The sequence below is a fragment of the Glycine soja genome, chromosome 17, assembly GCF_004193775.1.
Source record: "Glycine soja cultivar W05 chromosome 17, ASM419377v2, whole genome shotgun sequence".
Taxonomy (NCBI): domain Eukaryota; kingdom Viridiplantae; phylum Streptophyta; class Magnoliopsida; order Fabales; family Fabaceae; genus Glycine; species Glycine soja.
The window spans coordinates 37,937,132-37,959,594 of NC_041018.1; the positions used below are offsets into that span (position 1 = coordinate 37,937,132).

Consider the following 22,463-nt stretch of genomic DNA (forward strand, 5'->3'; position numbering starts at 1 on the left):
GAATTAGATGTCCAAAGCCCATAAATAATTAATTACATTATTAGTGGACTTATGTATCATCAAATGGATCATAATATTAGTCATTTTTAGCCAAAAAATATTATAATTAGTTGTAGCTCACAAGAATATATATAAAAAATTCTAATAGTTGAGAGATTGATCAACACAAGCTCCTCCACTAGAACATCATTGTTGTCGAATTTGACACTTTTGTGAATGATTTTGATCCACCAATTTAGCACTTGGGGATCAACAACAACTTACTTGGTGGTATCCCAATTTATAGAAGGTTTGATATTTATAGCAAAATATAGGGAAGATGGGGCATGCCTTGATAACTTATTAGTTATTACAAGGCTTTTGCCAAACTCCTCACTGGTCAAATGCTCATGAAGTTAATGTGGGGTGCTAGAATGATAGGTCATGGCTTTTTGATTGGTTCATCACCTTCAAAGGTGCTATTTTATGATGGTAGTTTACCAATGATATCTTCGGGTTGGGTGGGAGTTTATAATGGTTACTTAATATTTGCATATAGATTGTTAAATATGGTGTAACTAGTTGTTACCTTCCTTGGACTCTTTGTTGTATTTGTTTACTGGGGTATCAATTATACCCGTTCAGCACACCAAAAGTAGTTTTTAGTGGCAATGATTTTACGCTTTAGCGACAATCTATTTGCCACTAAAACATTTACCAGCAATTATTGTTTGGCCGTTGTATCTGGGGTCCCTATAAGGTAAAAGGCTGCGGTTATTGTCAGAAAAAATGTGTAAAATTAACAGCAATACTAGCGGCAATTGAAATGGCCAGTAGAGGTAGCTTTCCAATTCTTAGGTCATCCCCTCCACTGAATTTTATCATTGCGTTAAAAGCTATAATTATCCACATCCAGACAATACTAAAAACTAGCAATATATAAGATCAAATACATAATGTAAACTAGTGTCATGATCTCAAACAGACAATGAAACAAGCCAAACAAGTAAATAGTAAATTACAAAAAGACTTGTGTTAGGGATCGATTTTCCAAATGGCCAAGTAAAAACACAAACTTCAAAATAGTATTAGGACTGGCGTCCAAGAAGTCTCCCAAAGGACTAGTGTTTATCCAACCTATTCTAATTAAACAACTATGGTTTTATGAAAAGTATTTTCTCAAAGGTTTGTTGAGATCAATTTAGATAACAATGAATAGTAAAATAATTAAATAAAGAATAATTGTAAAAATAAGAGTAATGTGAAATGAAGTAACATAATTGATCATAGTGTTGATGTGAGAATGAAAGGTTCAAACAGTCAGGGTTGGACTTGGTTTCCCCTTATTTCAATGTAATAAACACAATTAATCTAATTATGCATGTAGTTTATCCTCAATTCACAAATATATTCTAATCCTAATGTCTTAAGTGAAAGAGCCTAAATTATTTAAATTAATCCCCAATGTCTTGCCAAATTATTCTAAATAATCAATAATGTTGAGTAAGAATTAATAGAGTCTAATAGGTATTGACCTATGTCTCGCGAGCCAAATTAGGTATTCATTTTAGTTTCAAGAATCAAAAGAGTATTTGTCATCTAAACTAACAGTTCATATGCTCAAGCATTAACAATAGAAGAAGAGGAATAAATGCATAAACAATTGTATTAAAAGGGAGAATTACATGAAATTAGATCATTCGTTCCAACCCCGACAAATGAGGAGATTAGATGCTCATAACTTGATTAAAATCCTCCCAAGAATTCATACAATGTGTAATGAATATCAAACTAAAAGCCTAGAAATGATATACTCTCTCACAGAACAACTGCTTCAATTCGTCCACTGATGACTCTTCATTTGCACTCTAGGTTTTTATAAATTGCTATGGGCTTGGGCTTAACGTGACATCCTCTCTTAAGCATAAGTAATGTCTTGCTTAAGCAAGACCCTCTAATTTCTTTCAAGGCATATTCTAACTCTTCTTGCTTGAGCGTGAATAGTGTCTCGCTTAAGCGAGCAGATCTCCACTTATAATTTTTTACTTAATTTCTTGCAAAATCTCCACAAAAACATCAAGAAATTCTAAAAAGTAACAAAACAATGATCATAAATGATAATTCCTAATCTATCCTGTTAAAACAAGACTTAATATATAAAAAAAATGTGAGATAATCGCCTCAAATCATGTGGGAAATTAAAGCATATTTGGTGGTTATCAACTTGTAATTCCAAGACCTTTGTATTATAGTCAATGGCACTAGCTCAGATTCACCACCAAACCTTACCATCAAAATCAAAAACAACAAAACAACATTGATTCGACTAAAGAAATAATTTACAATTGCTTTAGTATCTTCTGTTTGTTTGGGTTGAAAAATTAAATGTCCAAACACAGGTGGTTCTCTGTGAGGGTTGAAGGATTTTATTCCAACTCCTTGGGTTCAAAAGGCATGGCCTTTTCTGCACCAAAATTGAACAAAAACCATCATGTTTGTTAGGCATGGATGTGGAAGGATAATAATATACTTTTATTATAATTTTTTTTCTTTTTACATATCAAACCCTTTTAATTTCAATATTTTTTTCTCTATTATCACTTTATTTCTCTTATGCCAAAAAACCTTTTTTTGTCTCTATTTCTCATATTTTTCTTCTTTTCTTTTTGTCAGCTACCTTTTTTATAACAATGTCGAATTACCATCAAAAGCTTTTGGGATCTCCAAAAACTTTCACAACATAGGGCACGACTCTAGGTCATTTCTCAAAGACAATTCATCAAGTACTCATATTCTAATTCAAATATAGGGGGAATTTTTATTTGTTCAATGTATGTGTGTATTAAAAGCATAATATAAGGTTCAAATATTAGATGAATCATAAAAATGAATTTTAAAAGCTAAAAGTAAAGATTAATATATTTATAAGAATAAAATTTTAGACACAAAATCCTTAATGAAGTTGGCCAGTAGTTGTTGGTCAAATCAACAATGAAGCTGAAGGTAGAGGAAGGGCAACAACATAGTAAAGGACAAGCTTTCTGATGGAGTTGTCGGTGATTTCGAGCTTGATATTTGCATATACAATTGATTTCACCATCGTCGGAGTTGTCGGTTTTAACATGCAACCCACTACATCTACCACTGCCTCGCAACAAATACTACTTGCTACCACCACTGTAACCTCATAAGAATTGCGTAGCACAACACCAACCGTTTGTCAGGGCTGGCCCTCAGTCTTACTTGGAAGTGCCAGGACATAAGACCCACATAAAAAAGGACCTAAAAATTTTCAAAACTTTTTTTATATTATTTAATTTATTTTTATAATTAAATTAAAATTATTATTTTATTTTATATCTCTTTTAAGATGTGATATGTGATTAAAAAGGATTAACATGTTGGTTGTTAGTTTTTTTTTATGTACTATTTTAATAAGTTCATACTGAATGAAAATTTTCAGTTCATTATAACATATGTCAACATGTAATTGATTTATGATAATAAACTTTAGATATTTCTTTTTAACAAAATGAGAAATAAACAAAAGCTCAAATTATAAATTAATGAAGAAAAATAATAAATATTAGTATATTAGTAAAGAATAAAAATGTGAAATATTTAATATGAAATAATATTTTGTTAATGATACATAATAACGACCGAAATAAAATATTTTCTTCAAGAGAGAAAATATATCTTGAAAAGATAAAACTAAATCAAATTATAAATATATAAGTAAATTATAGTTATAAAAAATGTGATAAGTTCTCATGATTTTCCCAAAATATGTAAAACATATATAGTTAGATGGAGATAGATTTTGAAAATATAAATATATCGTTTTAAATGTGAATTTATCATCCCTTCTACAAGGATGATGATATGGAAAGTCAAATTTATTACCGATTTGTCTCATTATCATGTCTATTTTATATATAGATACTTATATTATATAATTGTTTTATAAATAAATTATTTAATAAATGATAACATAGAAATAAATTAAATTAAAAATATGATATCATTTTAATATTTATTAAAACTACATTATTCATTTAATGTAATTATGCATCTATTTTTTATATAATATATATTTTTATTTTTAAATATTTAAATATAAAAGGTCCAAATTATTTTTCCCCTTAAGTTCATAAAATTTCCGAATCGGTCTTGGCGTTTGTCCTCTTGTCTATGGGCCTGTGGGTCTACAATGTCAGACAAAGTACTTGTCAAAGATGGAAAAAAGAAGGGTGTTGTTAGGGGCACCCAGCAACATTGCTGGTGCACCCAAATTTTTTTTATAATTCTCAAAATACCCCTCACCGTGTTTTTTCTATAAAAAGCTGGTTTATTTCGTTTTGGTTTACATTGTTGCTTTCTTTGTATGTGGTGAAGTTAGAGATCTCTGTTGTGGTGTGTTATTATTCGACCAAGGTACATATTTTATAGCTTTTTTGGGTATGTTTTTTTTTTGGGGTACGGGAATGTTGGAATACACTGTTTCAAAGGCACGGAAGAAGTTCTTCCACACGTCTTCACGGAAGAACCTTCTTCCGCAGTTGATATTAACAACTGCAGAAGAACATTCTTCCGTGCATTCCTGCGGAAGACTTCTTCCGCAGGAATGCACAGAAGAAGGTTCTTCCGTGAGTTAATTTGTTTTTTGGTTTTTTAAATTTTTAGATTATTTTGTATATGCCTATGTTATATTGGTTAATTCTATTTGTAATGTATGTCTAACATTAAATACGTAAGATATGATTATATTAGTTGGTTGAAGTGTTGATTTTTTCGCGTAGGTTGAAGTGTTTTTTGGTGATATGAACTATGTAGTTATAATGTTGAAATTGGGTAATTAAAAGTTGAATTTGTTTTTTGTTGAGTTATTGATGTAGATGATATTTTTGAATTAGTTTGTTAAATCGTGAATTAGTTGAAATTGATAGTTTGAAGTTATTTATTTAGTCAATTTATTTAGGTTGTTGTATTGTTCAAATAATTTACTTGTATGGTTAATAGTTGATTTTTTGGTGTAGGTTGAAGTGTTTTTTGGTCAATTGAATTATGTAGTTATAATCTTGAAATTAGGTAATTAAAAGTTGAATTTTTTTTGTTAAATTATTGATGTAGATAAAATATTTGTATTAGGTTGTTAAATCTTGAATTAGTCGTTATTCATAGTTTAAAGTAATTATTTAGTCAATTTATTTATGTTGTTGTATTGTTCAAATTATTTAGTTGAATGTTGAATTAGGTGATAGTTATAGTTTGAATTAAGATGGACGAAGATCAATGGACATATGACAATACGATGTCTGAAGAAGTTGATATGGATTTTGAAGATGAACAATATTGTGGTGTGAATGAAGGACATGTTGATTGTTCAGACGCTTTTAATACTTCTTAGGTAATCATGTTGATCAATTTCAGTCGTTTGGTTTAATGTATGATTTGTGTAAAAATTAATATGTCGAGGTTGCATTGTAGGTCTTTGCAACCCGAGATGACGTTTTGCATTGGGCTCAAACGGTTGCCCATGAAAACGGTTTTGTTGCAGTAATTATAAGGTCTAATACATATACTGGTAGTAGAGGAAGAACTTCATTTGTGTTAATTGTGTGTGAAATGAGCAGTCAGTACAAGTGTAGGAAGAAAGAATTTGTTAGAAGAGACACAGGCATTAGGAAATATGGTTGTCCCTTCAAGCTTCGTGGGAAACCAGTGCATGGAGGAGAAGGTTGGATGGTGAAGTTGATCTGTGGGATTCACAACCATGAATTTGCGAAGACCTTAGTTGGACATCCATATGCTGGGAGATTGACAAATGATGAGAAGAATATCATTGCTGATATGACAAAGTCAAATGTGAAACCAAGAAACATCTAACTAACGTTGAAGGAGCACAACGCCAATAATTGCACCACAATCAAACAAATCTACAATGCAAGAAGTGCATATCATTCTTCAATCAGAAGAGATGACACTGAAATGCAACACCTAATGAGGCTTCTTGAACGTGATCAATACATTCATGGGCATAGAATGAAGGATGAAGTTGTGGTGTGTGATTTGTTTTGGTGTCACCCAGATGCAGTTAAGTTATGTAATACGTGTCATCTTGTTTTTTTTTATAGAAAGTACCTACAAAACAAATAGGTACAAACTCCCATTGCTTGACTTTGTGGGGGTGACACCAACAGGGATGACTTTCTCTGTTGGGTTTGCATACCTGGAGGGTGAGCGTGTGAACAATATTGTATGGGCATTGGAACGGTTTCGAGGCTTGTTTTTAAGAAATGATCGCCTTCCAGTTGTTATTGTCACAGATAGAGACCTAGCCCTCATGAATGCACTGAAAATTGTGTTTTCGGAGTGTACAAACTTGTTGTGCAGGTTTCACATAGACAAGAATGTGAAGGCAAAGTGCAAATCGCTAATTGGTAAAAAAAAATGTCTGGGAATACGTAATGGATAGCTAGGGTACTTTGGTAGATTGTCCTTCAGAATAGCAGTTTCCTGAGTGCCTTCAAAAGTTTCAAGTAACGTGTTCCCCGTGGCCAATGTTCATTGACTATGTATGTGAGACATGGATTGTCCCACACAAGGAAAAATTTATCATGGCCTGGACGAATAAGGTGATGCACCTAGGCAACACAACAACAAATAGGTATTTAAATGTTTTATTATTTTAGTCAAGTTTCTTTTAATGATTGTTAAGAACATGATTGTTATTAATTTGTCTTGTCTGTTGTGTGTTTTAAATGTAGGGTTGAATCTGCTCATTGGGCTCTGAAAAGGGTATTACAGAATAGCCTTGGAGACCTCTGTAGTGTTTGGGATGCCATAAACAACATGATCATGCTACAGCATGCTCAAATTAAAACATCATTTGAAACAAGTACGCATGTCGTTGGACATGTATATAAAAAAACCTTATACAAGAGGCTTCTGGGAATGGTTTCAAGGTACGCTTTAAATGAAATTGCGTATGAGTTTGAGCGTGTACGCTGTTTTGGAAACAATCCGTCTTCTTGTGGTTGTGTTTTGAGAACCACGCTAGGTCTTCCTTGTGCATGTGAACTACAAAGGTATGATGGTTGCAGCATCCCACTTGATGTAGTCCATATGTACTGGAGGAGACTTAGTTTTTCAGACCAGGGGTTATGTGAGGCCGAAGTCAGCATCAAGGAAGAAATGGATAGAATATATAAAAGATTTGAGGAACTTGATGTCTGCGACAAAGTTACTTTCAAGAGTAAACTTCGAGAATTCGCGTATCTTGATGAAAATTCTATGTGTCCTCCTCTGTCAAAGGTTAACACCACTGGTGCACCGAAGAAACTGATGAAAAGAAGCCAAAGATCGATAAAGCGTGATCCGTCATATTGGGAGTATGTTGATGCTTATCATTTAGTTCAAACAACAACACCTTAGTTAGACGTACTGCATCATCTTCTGAACCACCAAAGCCAGCAAGGATGATCCCGATGTTGGATCAATTTGCGCCATTTATACAGGGTTTCATTGAGGACGTTGTTGATGTGAAAGCGGATGGTAACTATGGATATCAGTCAGTTGCCGCTTTGTTAGATATGGGAGAAGAATCTTGGGCAGTGATGCGCAACGAATTGATTAAAGAACTTGGCAAATGATCGCAAGACTACATAAACCTCTTTGGTGGCACGGAGAACAGTTGAGGTTGTCCCTACATGTGGATGGGTTATCCAAGGTATGTTGTTTATGCTTTTTTTTATAAATAATGTTTACATGACTGGCACATGTATGTTTTTGTGATTTAGGTTAGTGTGGACAAGTGGATGGATATAACGGAGATGAGATATGTCATTGCATCAAGATATAATGTAATCCTTGTATCGTTGTCACGACAACAAAGCTTCACATTTTTTCCTCTCAGAAGTCAACCACCACCCGATTCTTCTATGCACCACATGATATGCGTCGGTCATGTGTTTAGTAATCATTTTGTTCAGGTCCATTGAAAATTCATTTACTAAAATATTTTCAATTATGCAATAACTTGGCTTGTTCGTTTAACTTATTATTGTTATTTCACTTACAACTGGTTTATCTCAAAGATCGTTGTCCTTTACCGCCTATGGCGTTGTTATGGTCAATCAATTCATATCCTCAGGCAAAAAACAGTGGCCAACTGCATACGTAGGTAGAATGCAACAATACTTAAGCCTAATGACAATTAAAACAACGCATGTAGACCTAAACGAACACTGAAGTTGTAACATTTATGTATCTGTATTTACGATTGGATTTGTCTTGATGTATTACGTCAGTATTAAAATACTAATGAATTGTTGCGTGAACAAATCGATGAGCAGGTCCATTTAAAAGCAATGACGTGCTTGTCATGCATCAGTGTCGTAAGTCACAAAGCGTTGCATGACGTGACTCGACATTCATTGATATGACAGGACAAGTAGTGATGCGATACGACAATGACTAACGTGACATGACATGACTATGAATGATTTGACTCGACATTGATTTACGTGACACGACAATTACTAACATGACACAACAATGACTAATGTGACACGACATTGAATGACGTTACATGACATTACTTTACTTGTAAATTTAAAAATGGAAAATGGTCACGCGTCTGTTAAAAGTGAAGCCATGCACCTGCTCGCCATGTATATAAATGAGACATGGCCAGGCACCCATGAGTCGCACATCAAGTGGTATTCACATTCTGTCAAAAAAAAATTCGACAGACAATGACATTCTTAGGAGAAACTCCCTCTCAGACGATCGTCAACTCAAGGTTGGCCTTCATTTTTTCAAATGGATTCGTTATTTACAATGAGTGTGGGGTTTATTTTCAAAGTTCAACTCCAGTGCCCATGCGAGTACCAAACATGTGTGATTTTTCAACTCTTAAACGCAGAATACACAACACCCTTCAGCTGAACGACAATCAATTTGTGGATGAAATTCATTATCGGTGACCACTCGAAGATACAGGTAACAAAATTCACTTCCAATGTATGCAATTGAAAGATGACATGGATGTGAACACAATGTTAATGTCTAATGATTGATTTTCATGTGTTGGACCGATTGAGTTGTTATGCACCGTTGGTAGAACACCAGATGGAATTTTAAACTTACTTGAACGCACTAACCCCTACTCGTGATGCAGTTCTGTATTACAACGGAAGGTGGAACATGTTACGCCAAAAAAACTTTGTAGGTTATGCGTTCACAGGAATAAATCTCCAAAAATTTGATATTCCAGAAGGATGTACCATAGATGAACTGAAGGATTTGATAAAGCAAGTAGCACTTAAAGGAAATCCTCCTCATGGGATTCATGAATCCCAACTTGTAAGGTGTTTGTTTTTTTGACAACCTGCTCATTTGGAGTATTCAGACAAAGTTTTAAAATTTGAAATTATTGAGCTGAAAACTGATGACGACATGCTGAAGGTGTTGGTAGAGTCCAATTACTGGAAACAATTTGTGCCAATAGAAATTTTGGCTCTCTTTAGTAAACCGGTCATGGAAAATGAGGACGAGGTGGTTACGTCGTTGCAGGATTGAATGCTAGTTTTATTTTGCGGTGTTTCATGCGAATTATATTTGTGTCCACCATGTTCAACTAAATGTAATGTGTTAGTGTGTAAACAACTCTTTGTCGCTTTGTTTACGATTATTGTTTGTAAACAACTCTCCACAAATTCAATTTCAAATCCAAGTGAAATTTGAATAGAAATTCAAATTTTCCTCCAATTTTGTGTGACACTTAGGCTATAAATAGAGGTCATGTGTGTGCATTTTTTTAACTTTGATCATTTGAAAATTAAACTTCAGATTTCAGAGCTCTTTTAGAGCACAAAATTTCGTGTTCTTCTCTTCCTCTCCCTTCATTCATCTTCTTCTTCCTCCAAGCTCTTATCTATGGCCTCCTATGGTGGTAAGCTTCTTCTAGACTCATCTTCTCCTTGAAGTGGCGTCTCCTCTCTCTCTTCCTTCTCCATTCCGCTGCCATTCATCTTCCAAGAAGCAAAGGAATCCATTGATGAAGAAGATCCTAGGCCTACAAGCTCCAATGGAGCTTACATCACTGATGCACCGTCGGAAAGTGCTCGTATATCCAGCACTACAAACACAAAGTCAACATCAATAAAAAAACATGTATTTCGTTCTAGTTCAATTTAAATTATAAGTAACACAATATTTACCTGAAATAATGCAATGTAACTAGCCATCTGTCGTGTAGGGGTCTGCGACGCTTCATTCAGATGGTCGTACAAGTGCACCAATGTTGCCACTCCCCAAGAGAATCCCCCTGTCTGGGCCAGGTCCCTGAAAGCCTCCAAGTGCACGACATGAACATGAGTTGCACTCTTGTTAGCGAAAAGTGTGCAACCGACCAAGTGGAGGAGATACGCGCGGGCTTCTACAACCCACCGTCTGGCCCGACACCTGTTCTGGTACACCTCCCGAAGCCAGGACAACCGAACATGAGGCCTAGACGCCTGATGGGTCTCAACTCTAGCCTCCTCAGGGCTAACCTCAAGCAGCTCCGTCAACAGCACGACTGCGTCGAAAGTAACCAGCGGCTCGAAGCTATGTAACGTACTAGTGATGGGAAGGTGTAGGAGTGACGCCACGTCATCTAGAGTGATCGTCAACTCTCCTACTGGCAGGTGGAAGGTGCTGGTCTCCCTATGCCACCTCTCGACGAAGGCGGATATAAGTCCAGGATCAGTGGTGATTACCGAACACCTGATCAGTGGACTCAATCCGGTGGCCGCAATCATGCGTTCTATCTCAGGCGCTGGTCTCCCAAATTTATCTACTTTTCTATCATGGGAGACCAACTTCAGCTCGGGTCGTTCCTAAATTGAATAACACATAACAATTTATAAAAATGTTTATATAAAAAACAATCCAACTATAAATAATTATCATATAATTACTCAACGTCAAAATGTAAGTACCTCTCCATTCCAGATGCTATGTGCCACGTGCTCGACAAAACCAGTCAAAACTGATGGGTCACGTGGCCCACCAAGGAATCCCTCATCGGCAGCAGATGACCCCTCACTACCAACAGTAGCCACTCCCTCTGCGTCCGCAGCATCGACGGCGCCTGTCATCTCCGAAGTAGCATTAGACACATGAGGAACATCCTCATTCAACTGAGGCACATCCTCAGGTGTCTGAGCAACGTCCTCAATCACATGAGAAAATGAACCCGTTGCATACATACTGAAGCAGTTGGCCTACAATGTTGAGGAACTTCAGGTTGATGCGCATCCTGACTCATGTCTCTGCCTTTACCAGTTCCTAAGGCACGACCTAAACCTCTTGTTCTAACCATGATCTGAAATCATGAAGAACATTTACTTTTTTTGGTAAAATTAAGTATTAATATAATTGGTAACAAAGTTTTGTCATTACTAATTTGTTCAAATACAAGTTTTGTATGTTTCTTACTAATTTGGTCAAATTAAGTTTTGTATGTTTCTTGGACATGATCTTGTCATGTGAAATTTGAACATGAGAGGATCCATTCCCAATTCACCACTTACTACTTTTATGATTTAGAACTATTGGTTAACCTATTAAGAGTGATCTAGAGGTAACTTGTTTATCTTTGTAGCTATTATTCACCTCGTAGGAAAAGATTTCGTTGTTTTTGTGCATATGTTTATGGATCAGCTTCATTGTTCTTAGTATTATTTTAGCTACTCATTATGATGACAAGACTTTGTTATTGTTTTCATAATTTTATTTATTTGGATTGTCTTGTGTGTATAGGGACAATTTTTTCTCGTCTCATGATATGTGTGACATTGTCACTTGTTGGCAGGGGTTGAGTTGTCCCCTGAGTGATTTGGCTTACTACAAATAGTGCATGATGATTTTTATACCAATTTGTTAGGTCCTGATCTCTCATATGCACATTATCTTTCTGAACTACATTGTCATGTTGCCTTATTGTTTGTGTGTGTGTGTGTCTATTCTATTACTTACACAAATATCAAGAGTTCCTTACAATGAAATATTATCTCTATTTTGCAGTTCCTTACAATTACTTGCACAGATATCAAAAGTTTTATGAGGAAGGGGAGAGAGAGATTTTATTGACTGAAGTGTCTTCTTTGAGGGAACAGGTACTTGTGTTTCTAGAATTAATAAAGAAATAATTTCCCTTCTAGATTCCTTGTTTTTTAAGATTCTATGATTTACCTTTGTTCTGTAGTTGTTTCAATATCATGGAAGAAACTCCATGAGGGTAATTCAAATCATGATATTCAACCTCAGGTTAGTCTATAATTACCTGAAGTAGTTCATGATTTCCATTCCATTGAACATTTTATTCCCTTTTGCCTGTTAAAACAAAATGTATGCTGAAATTGTGTTTCTAAACCAGACTTACAGAGGGATATATTTGTACAAGTATGGTATGGAATTTAGTCATTGTTAGAATAGTATCTTTAATCAATTGCTTAAGCCAAAGAAGTTGTTCAAGTATATGAAGTAAAGCTGAAAACAGTAGTGGCAAAACAAGGGAACAAAATAGTTATTGAAAGTGCTAAGCAACTGAAGTATTTTCAAGATGAGGCTAGATCAATACAGAGTGATAAAAACTAAATGCACAGGTGATGCAGCAATTCTCAAGGAAATTATTGAGCATGACAGAGTCTACAACTTCCTTGTTGGTATGAATTCCGAGTTTGATCAAATCAAAATTCAAATTTTGGAAAAACAAATTACATGTGTCAATGACATGCCAGTTATTACACAAAGTGAAGATGGCAGGAATTTTCCTATATCATTGGCTAAGTCAAAAGGAGACCATGAAGCTCAAGTGTAGCATTTGTGACATAAGATAGCCTGGTTTCATGGATAGGTTTATATATAGTTGTGTTTCTGCAGATATATTTTCTTAATTTTCTCTATGAATAAGTTTTTTTGGTGTACTAATGCCTTTTGTTGACCAGAGTATCTCTAGCTAAGAGTTAAAGAAGCTATAACATTGTAACTTGGTAATATAAATTCAATTTTTCATTTCTCATATACATATACACTTTGTAATAGTAAATAAATAAAAAACTAACTAATAATATGAATAAAATGATGGTTCAGGGATAATTTTCAAAATAAAAAAATAATATACAATAAAACATGTTGCTGCGGAAGAAGGTTCTTCCGCAAGAAGGATTTCCTTCATGTGGAAGAACCTTCTTCCGTAGAAACATATGGAAGAACCTTCTTCCGCGACTATGTGCGGAAGAAGGTTCTTCCGCACGTTCACATGACCTTCGTCTTCTTCCTTGCGCAACAAGCAAAACACAAAGGTCATCTAACCTAAAGCCAGCATACACGATTAAAAGAGAAAGGAGGTTAGAACACTAACCTAGACGGCGGAAGGCGACGAAAACGCAACAAAAAACCTTGGTAGCTTCGGCAATGGAGGAAGCGCGGAGAAGAAATGGACGCCTGAGGAGAGGAAGGAAGCGCGTGGAAAAAAAATTTGAAATCAATGCTGAGTGCAATTCAGAAACATTTTTTTTTATAATTTTTAATAAAGGGTAATTTTGTCCATTCAACTAATTGCTGGGTGCACCAGCATTATTGGTGGGTGCACCTAGCAACACCCCAAAAAAGAAAGACATGTTGCAGAGAAGCAAAATCAAACCAGTTTTATAATTCTTAAATTTTAAAAAACTAAATTAAAAAAAAAAACTGTTTTAGAAAGAGAAACGACAAACAGGCTATCTATTAATTATTATCTACTTTGCTTTTTTAAAGCAGGAAATTGAAAGTAGACGACGTCAATTTCTATGTGCATGCATATGTATAAAAATATTTATTTAATAAACCCACAATTTCCTCGAACTCACTGAAAGTGGACTTTTCTATAGTTGATTTACTTAGACTAGTTTCTGATCGAAATACTTTTCAACTTACACCAGTCACGGATTTTAATTTCTATTTACACCATGCAGGAAAAACAGCCCTGTACGTAGGCCATTTAAATAAATTAATAAAAAGAAAAGTCTTCACTTTCACAGTTACGTGGAAGGTCGCATGAAGAAGACCACTTTTTTTTTCCAACGTGCAAAAGGCATCTAGCCCCGACCGATGAAGACGATATTAAAATATTGAATAATAATATATAAATATTTTATTATTTTATAAATTCTATTAATGTTTTTAATTTTTTTCTATCTTATCACAAATTCTAAGTACTTATATTATTTTTTTCTTTTTTAAGATGTTTGCATAAGTGTATGAGATAACCATTAAAATTTTCGCCCAAGTCATTTCAAAACATTTAGTTAGGAGTCAGGCTAGGGGCCAATGAATATATATAATCATCCATGTATTCCCTTCAAATATAACTTTCTCAGGCCTACACTTATTCCTAATAAATCAACCATGTTACTGTTAGCTACCACGTCGTGTATTCCCTGCTTGAAAACTTTTCTTCTTTTGCACATCCTCATCCTTCCAATAATTGTTCAACCACTTTCCTTCAACATAACCAACTTTAACGATACTGAAAGCACAAACCTGATATTTGGTGGCGAATCCAGGATTATTATTCAGAACGGAACCATTGTTCTCAACTCAGACATCGGCAATGGAGTTGGACGAGCCACCTATGGCCAACCTCTGTGCTTCAAAAACTCTTCTAACGGACATGTCACAGATTTTTCTACTCGCTTTTCGTTCACCATTGATGTGTCCAACAAAACCTTTTTCGGTGATGGCTTTGCCTTCTACGTGGCACCTCATCCCTACCAGATTCCACTCAATTCAGGTGGCGGCCGCCTCGGCTTATACGATGATAACGCACCGGCACCACACAGTAACATCGTTGCTGTCGAATTTGACACTTATGTAAACCGTTATGTTGATCCAAATATGAGGCACGTGGGGATCAACAACAACTCTGCGATGTCTCTTGCTTATGACAGGTTTGATATTGAGAGCAACATAGGGAAGATGGGGCATGCGTTGATAACTTACAATGCTTCTGCCAAACTCCTTTCTGTGTCGTGGTTCTTTGAGGGAACTAGTTCTGGTTTTACACCTAATGCTAATTCTCTTTCGTACCGTATTGACCTAGGGGAAGCTCTACCAGAGTGGGTCACTATTGGGTTTTCGGGTGCAACCGGCTCGTTAAAGGAGGAAAATGTTATTCATTCCTGGGAATTCAGTTCAACCATGAACTCTATGCATTCAGAGGTAAGCAATGAAAATGATGATAGGATCATGGTTAAATACAAGTTTCAAGTCAAAGCAGTAGTTGTTGCGGTGATGACTACTTGTGTTTTTTTTGTGCTCGTGATTATTGGAGTTTATTGGTTGATCATCAAGAAGAGAAGAAGTGAGGATGGTTATGATCTGGATAGGGAAACTATACCTAGAAGATTTTATTACAAAGAACTAGTAGCAGCCACCAATGGATTTGCTGATGATAGAAAGCTTGGACGAGGAGGCTCGGGACAGGTTTACAAAGGGATTCTGAGTTACTTAGGAAGGGATGTTGCTGTCAAAAGGATTTTCACTAACTTGGAAAATTCCGAGAGAGTTTTCATCAACGAGGTTAGGATCATAAGCCGTCTTATACATAGAAACTTGGTGCAGTTCATAGGGTGGTGCCATGAGGAAGGAGAGTTTGTGTTGGTTTTTGAGTACATGCCTAATGGAAGCCTGGACACAATCTCTTTGGGGAGAAAAAAGCTTTGGCGTGGGATGTTAGGTAATGTTAGCTATTTTGGTTTAATAAATTATTTGGTTTACATTTAAATTTCTGTACATGTACATGTACATTTTAACTAATTTTAATCCTTATATATACATTTCTTAATTCATTTTAGTTCCCACAATTTTAGATATTAAGGACGAAAACATATTATAAAAAGTGTATGTATATAAGGACTAGCTAAAGCGTCTAACTTATAGATGTAGAAATTAAAACATAAAGATTATAAGGTATAGCAATGAAATGAGTAATTAAACCTAGTTATACTTTTATCTTCTTTTATATGTTTTTTTTTCCAGCTTAACATATTTATCTACTCTTATTGAAACCTTTGCGATATTTTACGTTCTCAATTCTCTTTACAGGTATAAGGTAGCTTTAAGCGTGACTTTAGCACTTCGTTATCTTCATGAGGATGCAGAGCAATGTGTTCTTCATAGGGATATTAAGTCAGCAAACGTGTTGTTGGACACGAATTTTAACACCAAACTTGGTGATTTTGGGATGGCAAAGTTGGTGGATCCAAGGTTGAGAACTCAAAGGACAAGGGTGGTGGGGACTTATGGGTACCTTGCTCCAGAATATATCAATGGAGGCAGGGCTAGTAAGGAATCAGACATTTATAGTTTTGGTGTTTTGGCTCTTGAAATTGCATGTGGAAGGAGGACTTACAAAGATGGGGAGTTTCATGTGCCTCTTGTGAAATGGGTGTGGCAACAATATGTGGGAGGGAATGTTCTGAATGTTGTTGATGAGAGACTAAACAAGGAGTTTAATGTGAATGAAATGACAAGCTTGATTATTGTGGGGTTGTGGTGTACTAACCCAAATGACAAGGAAAGGCCCAAGGCTGCACAAGTAATCAAGGTTCTTCAGCTTGAAGCGCCATTGCCAGTGCTACCACTTGATATGCATGATCGTCCTCCTCCTTCTCTAGCTATGCACGCACAACAACCCACTAATTATTCCTCACAATCACTACCTTTCACTAACAGCATTATAAGTGTTGGACGTTAATTTGCTAAGTTAGGCTTTGAACTCATCTATTTCAAGCAGTAGGTTTAAGTAGTTATGCGTTTTATGTATAATTCATTTTGTTTTATGATTTTGATTTCTTTTGAGACAAAATGTAATGGTTGGAATATATAATTTACCTTTGAATAATGTTTGTTTCACTTTCTTAATTAAGTTTTTACACTAACCATTAATGGAAAGCAGTCATGTGAATTATCATATAATTCTTAAGCTATCAATTCCTTAAAAAAAGAAACATAAAGAGAAAAAAAAAATCTAAAATTTAAAACAACTAGACAACAAAAGAAAACGTGCAAGACTAAGCAACAAGATTGCAACTACCTAGAAAACTACAAAAAACACAACTCCACATATATGTTGCGCCACATGGAAGACCTTGACCAGCCTGCTCTATGACAAGGTTACCCGAGGTAAAAGTTGCTTTATTGAGCAACACTTGAATTATGAAATTAATAAACAATATACACCTAAAAGGGGGAGTTTAATCGGGTGTTCGTCAACATGGAAAACTTTTTTTTTCGCAAATGACTTTTTAAGTTAATAGAAAAGGAAATCTTCCAACATTAAAACATAAGAAAAGGGAAAGAAAAAGCATAAAACAAGAATTATATTAGTTTGCTCAACTTTGAACCACATCTAATCCCACCACCCAGAAGGAATCCATTTAGCCTAACCAGGTTAGGCTAAGTATTCTTCTCAGCTTGTTCGGGCCTTACAACAGTGATCTTATATATAACTCAACATCACAAAACCTAACTATTTGTTCATCATCAAGCCTTTCCAAGTTTACACAAACAATATGCTTGATGTAACAAAAAATCAACTCATTTATGAGAATATATATATATATATATATATATATATATAAGCGGCAAAACGATTATATATATAAATAAGAGGGCACTAGAAGTGCCCTTGAATGTATACATAGTAAATAACTATCCCTAAATCAACATATATAAATGGCCACTGGTTACAGAGAATTTACGAGAGTGATCAAATAAATTCTATGTAACCAAAGTCAATAGTTGATCGAGAGACCCCCAAACCTAACTCCGTGATATATATAACAATTACAACTACAATGATTAGATGTCCCTTCCACCAATTGACGGATTCAACCAAGCTATACTATTGTAGCTATGAAATGGATGTTAGCAGTATCATCCCACTTCCAACACCTAAATCCACCGACACACAAGTCCACTCAAAACACCCCATCAGAAACTATCCAAATAGAGAGTCCCACATACTCGAGTTAAGTCTAACAGTAACATCAACAACACAACACACAACTCATATTCCAGGAATATAATTAGTCATGAAGGCAGACACTTGGGTTACTAGCCCACTGAACATACAAGAATTGGAAGCTAGGATGTTTGTTGGACAACCACGTCTATGATAAGAAAAAAGGATATCATCAAACAATTTTGTAAAAGCAACCTCAGTATCATTGAAAATGGCTGCATTTCTGGCCTTCCAACGCAAAAACATAACTGCGCGCCATATGATTTTCCAAGGATTTAACTATGAAGGGCAATGTAGTCAAATTCGTAGCTCGAAAGTGGAACAAAGAGGAGATAAAAGATCATGATTAAGATCGTAACACGACTCGTAAGAGTTATACAGGTGTATAAAAAAATTATATTTACAAACATATACATACATTAAAAAAAAGTTATAAAAGTATTATCAAAATGTATGTTTATTTTTTTATTTTATTATACCGCTTGCAACGGCAATTATTTTCTTTTTTCTTTTTTGGAAAGGCTGCAATTATTTTCTGAACCTCAAGCATGTGATGTCGGCCTAATCATTGCTTTTTTAAATCTAGTCGTATCGATTAATTATTTAATTCCTAGATGTAATTTTTTTGGAGTATCGTTCGGATTTAAAATTAAATTTTTTTTATAGAAAATATATATATATATATATATATATATATATATATATATATTTATAAAGTTCCATTCCAAGTTAACTCTTATTCAAAGATGAAGCCTGTCCACAGCTTTGAGCCTGCTATTCTAAGTCGTCCTCGTTCCAAGTCAAGAAAGATGAAATCAACAGTCATATTCTTATATCACTAAGTCAAGGCCATTTCAAGTACGTTGATGAAGCTTGTCCACAGCTTTGAGCCTGCTATTCTAAGTCGTCCTCATTCCAAGTCAAGAAAGATGACATCAACAGTCATATTCTTATATCACTAAGTCAAGGCCATTTCAAGTACGTCCGGTTAGGTAATATATATATATATATATATATATATATATATATATATATATATATATAAAATTCATATCTTAATTATTTTAAAAAGTTTAATTAGATTCCTTAGTTATTAAAAGATTTAATCAAATCCTTTAACTACTTTTAAAAAAAAAAAATTCAATCAAAAATTATATATTTTATTATACAGAAGAATCTAATTACAGTGTTTTAAGTAATTAAAGAAACTAATTGAAGTTTCAAATAACTAAATGATCCAATTGAGGAACCAAAATGAACATTTTAATAATTAAGAAATTAAATTAAACTTTAAAATATAATTAAAAAACCAATTGTATAAAGAGTATCTTAAATGGGTGTTTTTGAACTAAGTTTTTAAGCTCAAAAGTTCTCTGATAGAGGTTGGATTCTAGAAAAAACATTTTCAAAAATTTATTTTTTTCAAAAAAATATTATTTTTTAATATCTTTTTTCATAGTTAACTTCAAACGTGAAATCTAAAAAAAAAAATTATTCAAGAAATTAAATTGATATTAAAATGTACTGTTAAAACATCAACGAGAAAAATTCTTAAACCCTATAAGACAATATAGAACCTAAAAAAAATCATTCAAAAATTCAAAATAAATTCTTCCACTACAAAACAAAGACTATTGTATATATAGATCCTAGTCTATTTTTACGCGTCATATAAATTATAAAATAATCGGTTCCATGACTCCCCTATATATATATATATATTGGTGAATCCCCTAAAAATATATATAAGACAATGATGAATCATCTTTTTCTCAAGCCAAGTCTCATATCACTCAGCCGTAACAAACAAACCATGTTGGCTACCTCTGCATGTTTCCACTACTTAGAAACTTTTCTTCTTTTGTGCACCCTTATGATCCTTCCCATTGTTAAACCACAACCACCACTTTCCTTCAACATAACCAATTTCAACGACAGTACTGGAATCGCCAGCCTCATTGGATGTGTAGGCGTAGCCAGGATTGGCAACGGAACTATAGTACTCACCAACTCACTCAACAACAACAACGACAACAACAGTAGTTTTGATTTTGGACGAGCCATCTATGGCCAACCTATGCGCCTCAAAAACACTTCTAACGGACATGTCGTCGTAACGGATTTTTCTACTCGCTTTTCATTCTCTTCATTCTCCATCGATGGGTCCACTGAATCCGATTTCGGTGAAGGCTTCGCCTTCTACATGGCACCCATTGCCTACCATATTCCGCTCGGTTCAGGTGGTAGTCGTCTTGGGATATACGGTGACAAAGTACACGACCCTACTAACATTGTTGCTGTCGAATTTGACACCTTTCAAAACGTTGGTTTTGATCCACCACTAAACCAGCACGTGGGGATAAATAACAACTCTGTGGTTTCCCTGGCTTACGCAAGGTTTATTTTTTTTTTTTAATTCAAAAATATTAATTATTAGTTTATTAGTTTTTGTTAATAAGAGGCATGGAATTCACCATATTACCCTCCTTCTTCTTCTTCTTCTTCACCACTTAATCAATCTTATAATTCGTGTCAGGTTGGATATTGAGGGCAACATAGGGAATATGGGGCATGTCTTGATAACTTACAATGCTTCTGCCAAACTCCTTGCTGTCTCATGGTTTTTTGAGGGAAGAAATAGTTCTAGTTCTGCGCCTGAAGCTTCTCTTTCACACCAGATTGACCTCGGGGAAATTCTACCAGAGTGGGTCACTGTTGGGTTTTCGGGTGGGAACGGGAATTCCAAAGGGAAAAATGTTATTCATTCCTGGGAATTCAGTTCAAATATGGATCTAAAATCCACTCGTAATCCAGAGGTAATAAACAAAGGAAGTGACGACATAACTAAATGTAAGTTTCAAGTCAAAGTAGTAGTTGTTGCAGTGACTTGCTCTATTATTATTTTTGTGGTCATGGTTATTAGTGCTTCTTGGTTCATTATCAACAAGAGAAGAACCGGTGATGGTTTTGGTTTGGATCATAGAGCAGCTATTCCTAGAAGGTTTAGTTATAACGAATTAGTTGCAGCCACCAACGGTTTTGCAGATGATGGAAGGCTCGGAGAAGGAGGCACTGGACAAGTTTATAAAGGGATTCTGGGCGATTTAGGGCGCGTGGTTGCAGTGAAAAGGATCTTTTCTGATGTTGAAGATTCAGAGAGAATGTTTACGAACGAGGTGAATATTATAAGTCGTCTTATACATAGAAACCTTGTGCAATTCTTGGGGTGGTGCCACGAGCAAGGTGAGCTATTACTGGTTTTTGAGTACTTGACTAATGGAAGTCTTGACACTCATATCTTTGGCAACAGAAGAACTTTGACATGGGATGTGAGATACAAGATAGCGTTAGGTGTGGCGAGAGCACTTCGATATCTTCATGAAGACGCGGAGCAGTGTGTTCTTCATAGGGATATAAAGTCAGCTAACATTTTGTTAGACACGGATTTCAATACTAAGGTTAGTGACTTTGGGATAGCAAAGTTGGTGGATCCAAGATTGAGGACTCAGAAGACAAAGGTGGTGGGGACGTATGGGTACCTTGCTCCAGAATATTTAAACGAAGGAAGGGCTAGCAAGGAATCTGACATGTATGGTTTTGGGGTAGTTGTGTTGGAGATAGCATGTGGAAGGAAGACTTACCAGGATGCGGAGCATAATCATGTGCCTTTGGTGAATTGGGTGTGGAAACATTATGTGGAAGGGAATATTTTGAATGTTGCTGATAAGGGATTGAACATGGATTTTGATGTGGATGAAATGACATGCTTGCTCACTGTGGGACTATGGTGTACCCTCCATAACCACAAGAAAAGACCACATGCAGAACAGGTTATTAGTGTTCTTAAGCAAGAAGCTACATTGCCAAAGCTTTCTACATGAAATGAGAGTGCAAATGACGGAGTTACAGTGACGTGAGAGGTCGCAAATGAGAGTGCAAAAGAGTTTGAGTGAGAGTGATGACAATGAGAGGTTTCAAAGTTATCGGGCTTCAGGGTTTTGGTGGACAATATCAATTTTCTTAAAAAGATGGATGTTAAAGAAGTAAGTTAACATCGATTTTATAAAAAAAAATAGATGCTGAGTTTTTTTATGTTTTCAGTAACATAGATTTTCCCATTATCAGTTTTTTATAAAATTCATATTAACATGAGTTGGTTAACATCAGTTCTATTTAACATCAGTTCTATTCAAAATCGATGTTATCAAAATTGGTTAACATTCATTCTTTAAAAAATAATATTAAAAAATTCGTGTTAATATCAATTTTACAAAAAATCAATGTTAAAAAATTCGTGTTATTTATGAAATTGTCATCACATTTTTATTAATATCTATTTTATGAAATTAAAACCATTTTTTATAATAGTGTATGAAACAAACCTTGTCGTGGGGGTCGAGGTCGGGGCCAATTACCCGTCGTTTTT

The 22,463-nt window shown here is 34.9% G+C and overlaps 2 protein-coding genes and 1 pseudogene across 2 annotated transcripts; 2 read left to right on the forward strand and 1 right to left on the reverse strand.

Moving 5' to 3' along the window:
• Nucleotides 1-10,084: 10,084 nt before the first annotated feature.
• LOC114391734 (protein MAIN-LIKE 1-like) lies at nucleotides 10,085-11,237 on the reverse strand. Its single transcript, XM_028352694.1, has 3 exons — nucleotides 10,968-11,237; nucleotides 10,206-10,865; nucleotides 10,085-10,123 (listed from the first exon to the last, which is right to left on the reverse strand). The coding sequence occupies exons 1-3, from the start codon at nucleotides 11,235-11,237 to the stop codon at nucleotides 10,085-10,087; spliced, it is 969 nt and encodes a 322-aa protein (XP_028208495.1).
• Nucleotides 11,238-14,346: 3,109 nt separating this feature from the next.
• On the forward strand, nucleotides 14,347-16,915 carry LOC114392891 (annotated as a pseudogene).
• Nucleotides 16,916-19,803: 2,888 nt separating this feature from the next.
• LOC114393089 (L-type lectin-domain containing receptor kinase IX.1-like) lies at nucleotides 19,804-22,141 on the forward strand. The gene is made up of 2 exons (XM_028354349.1): nucleotides 19,804-20,434; nucleotides 20,574-22,141. The coding sequence occupies exons 1-2, from the start codon at nucleotides 19,851-19,853 to the stop codon at nucleotides 21,916-21,918; spliced, it is 1,929 nt and encodes a 642-aa protein (XP_028210150.1). The 5' UTR covers nucleotides 19,804-19,850; the 3' UTR covers nucleotides 21,919-22,141.
• Nucleotides 22,142-22,463: the final 322 nt, after the last annotated feature.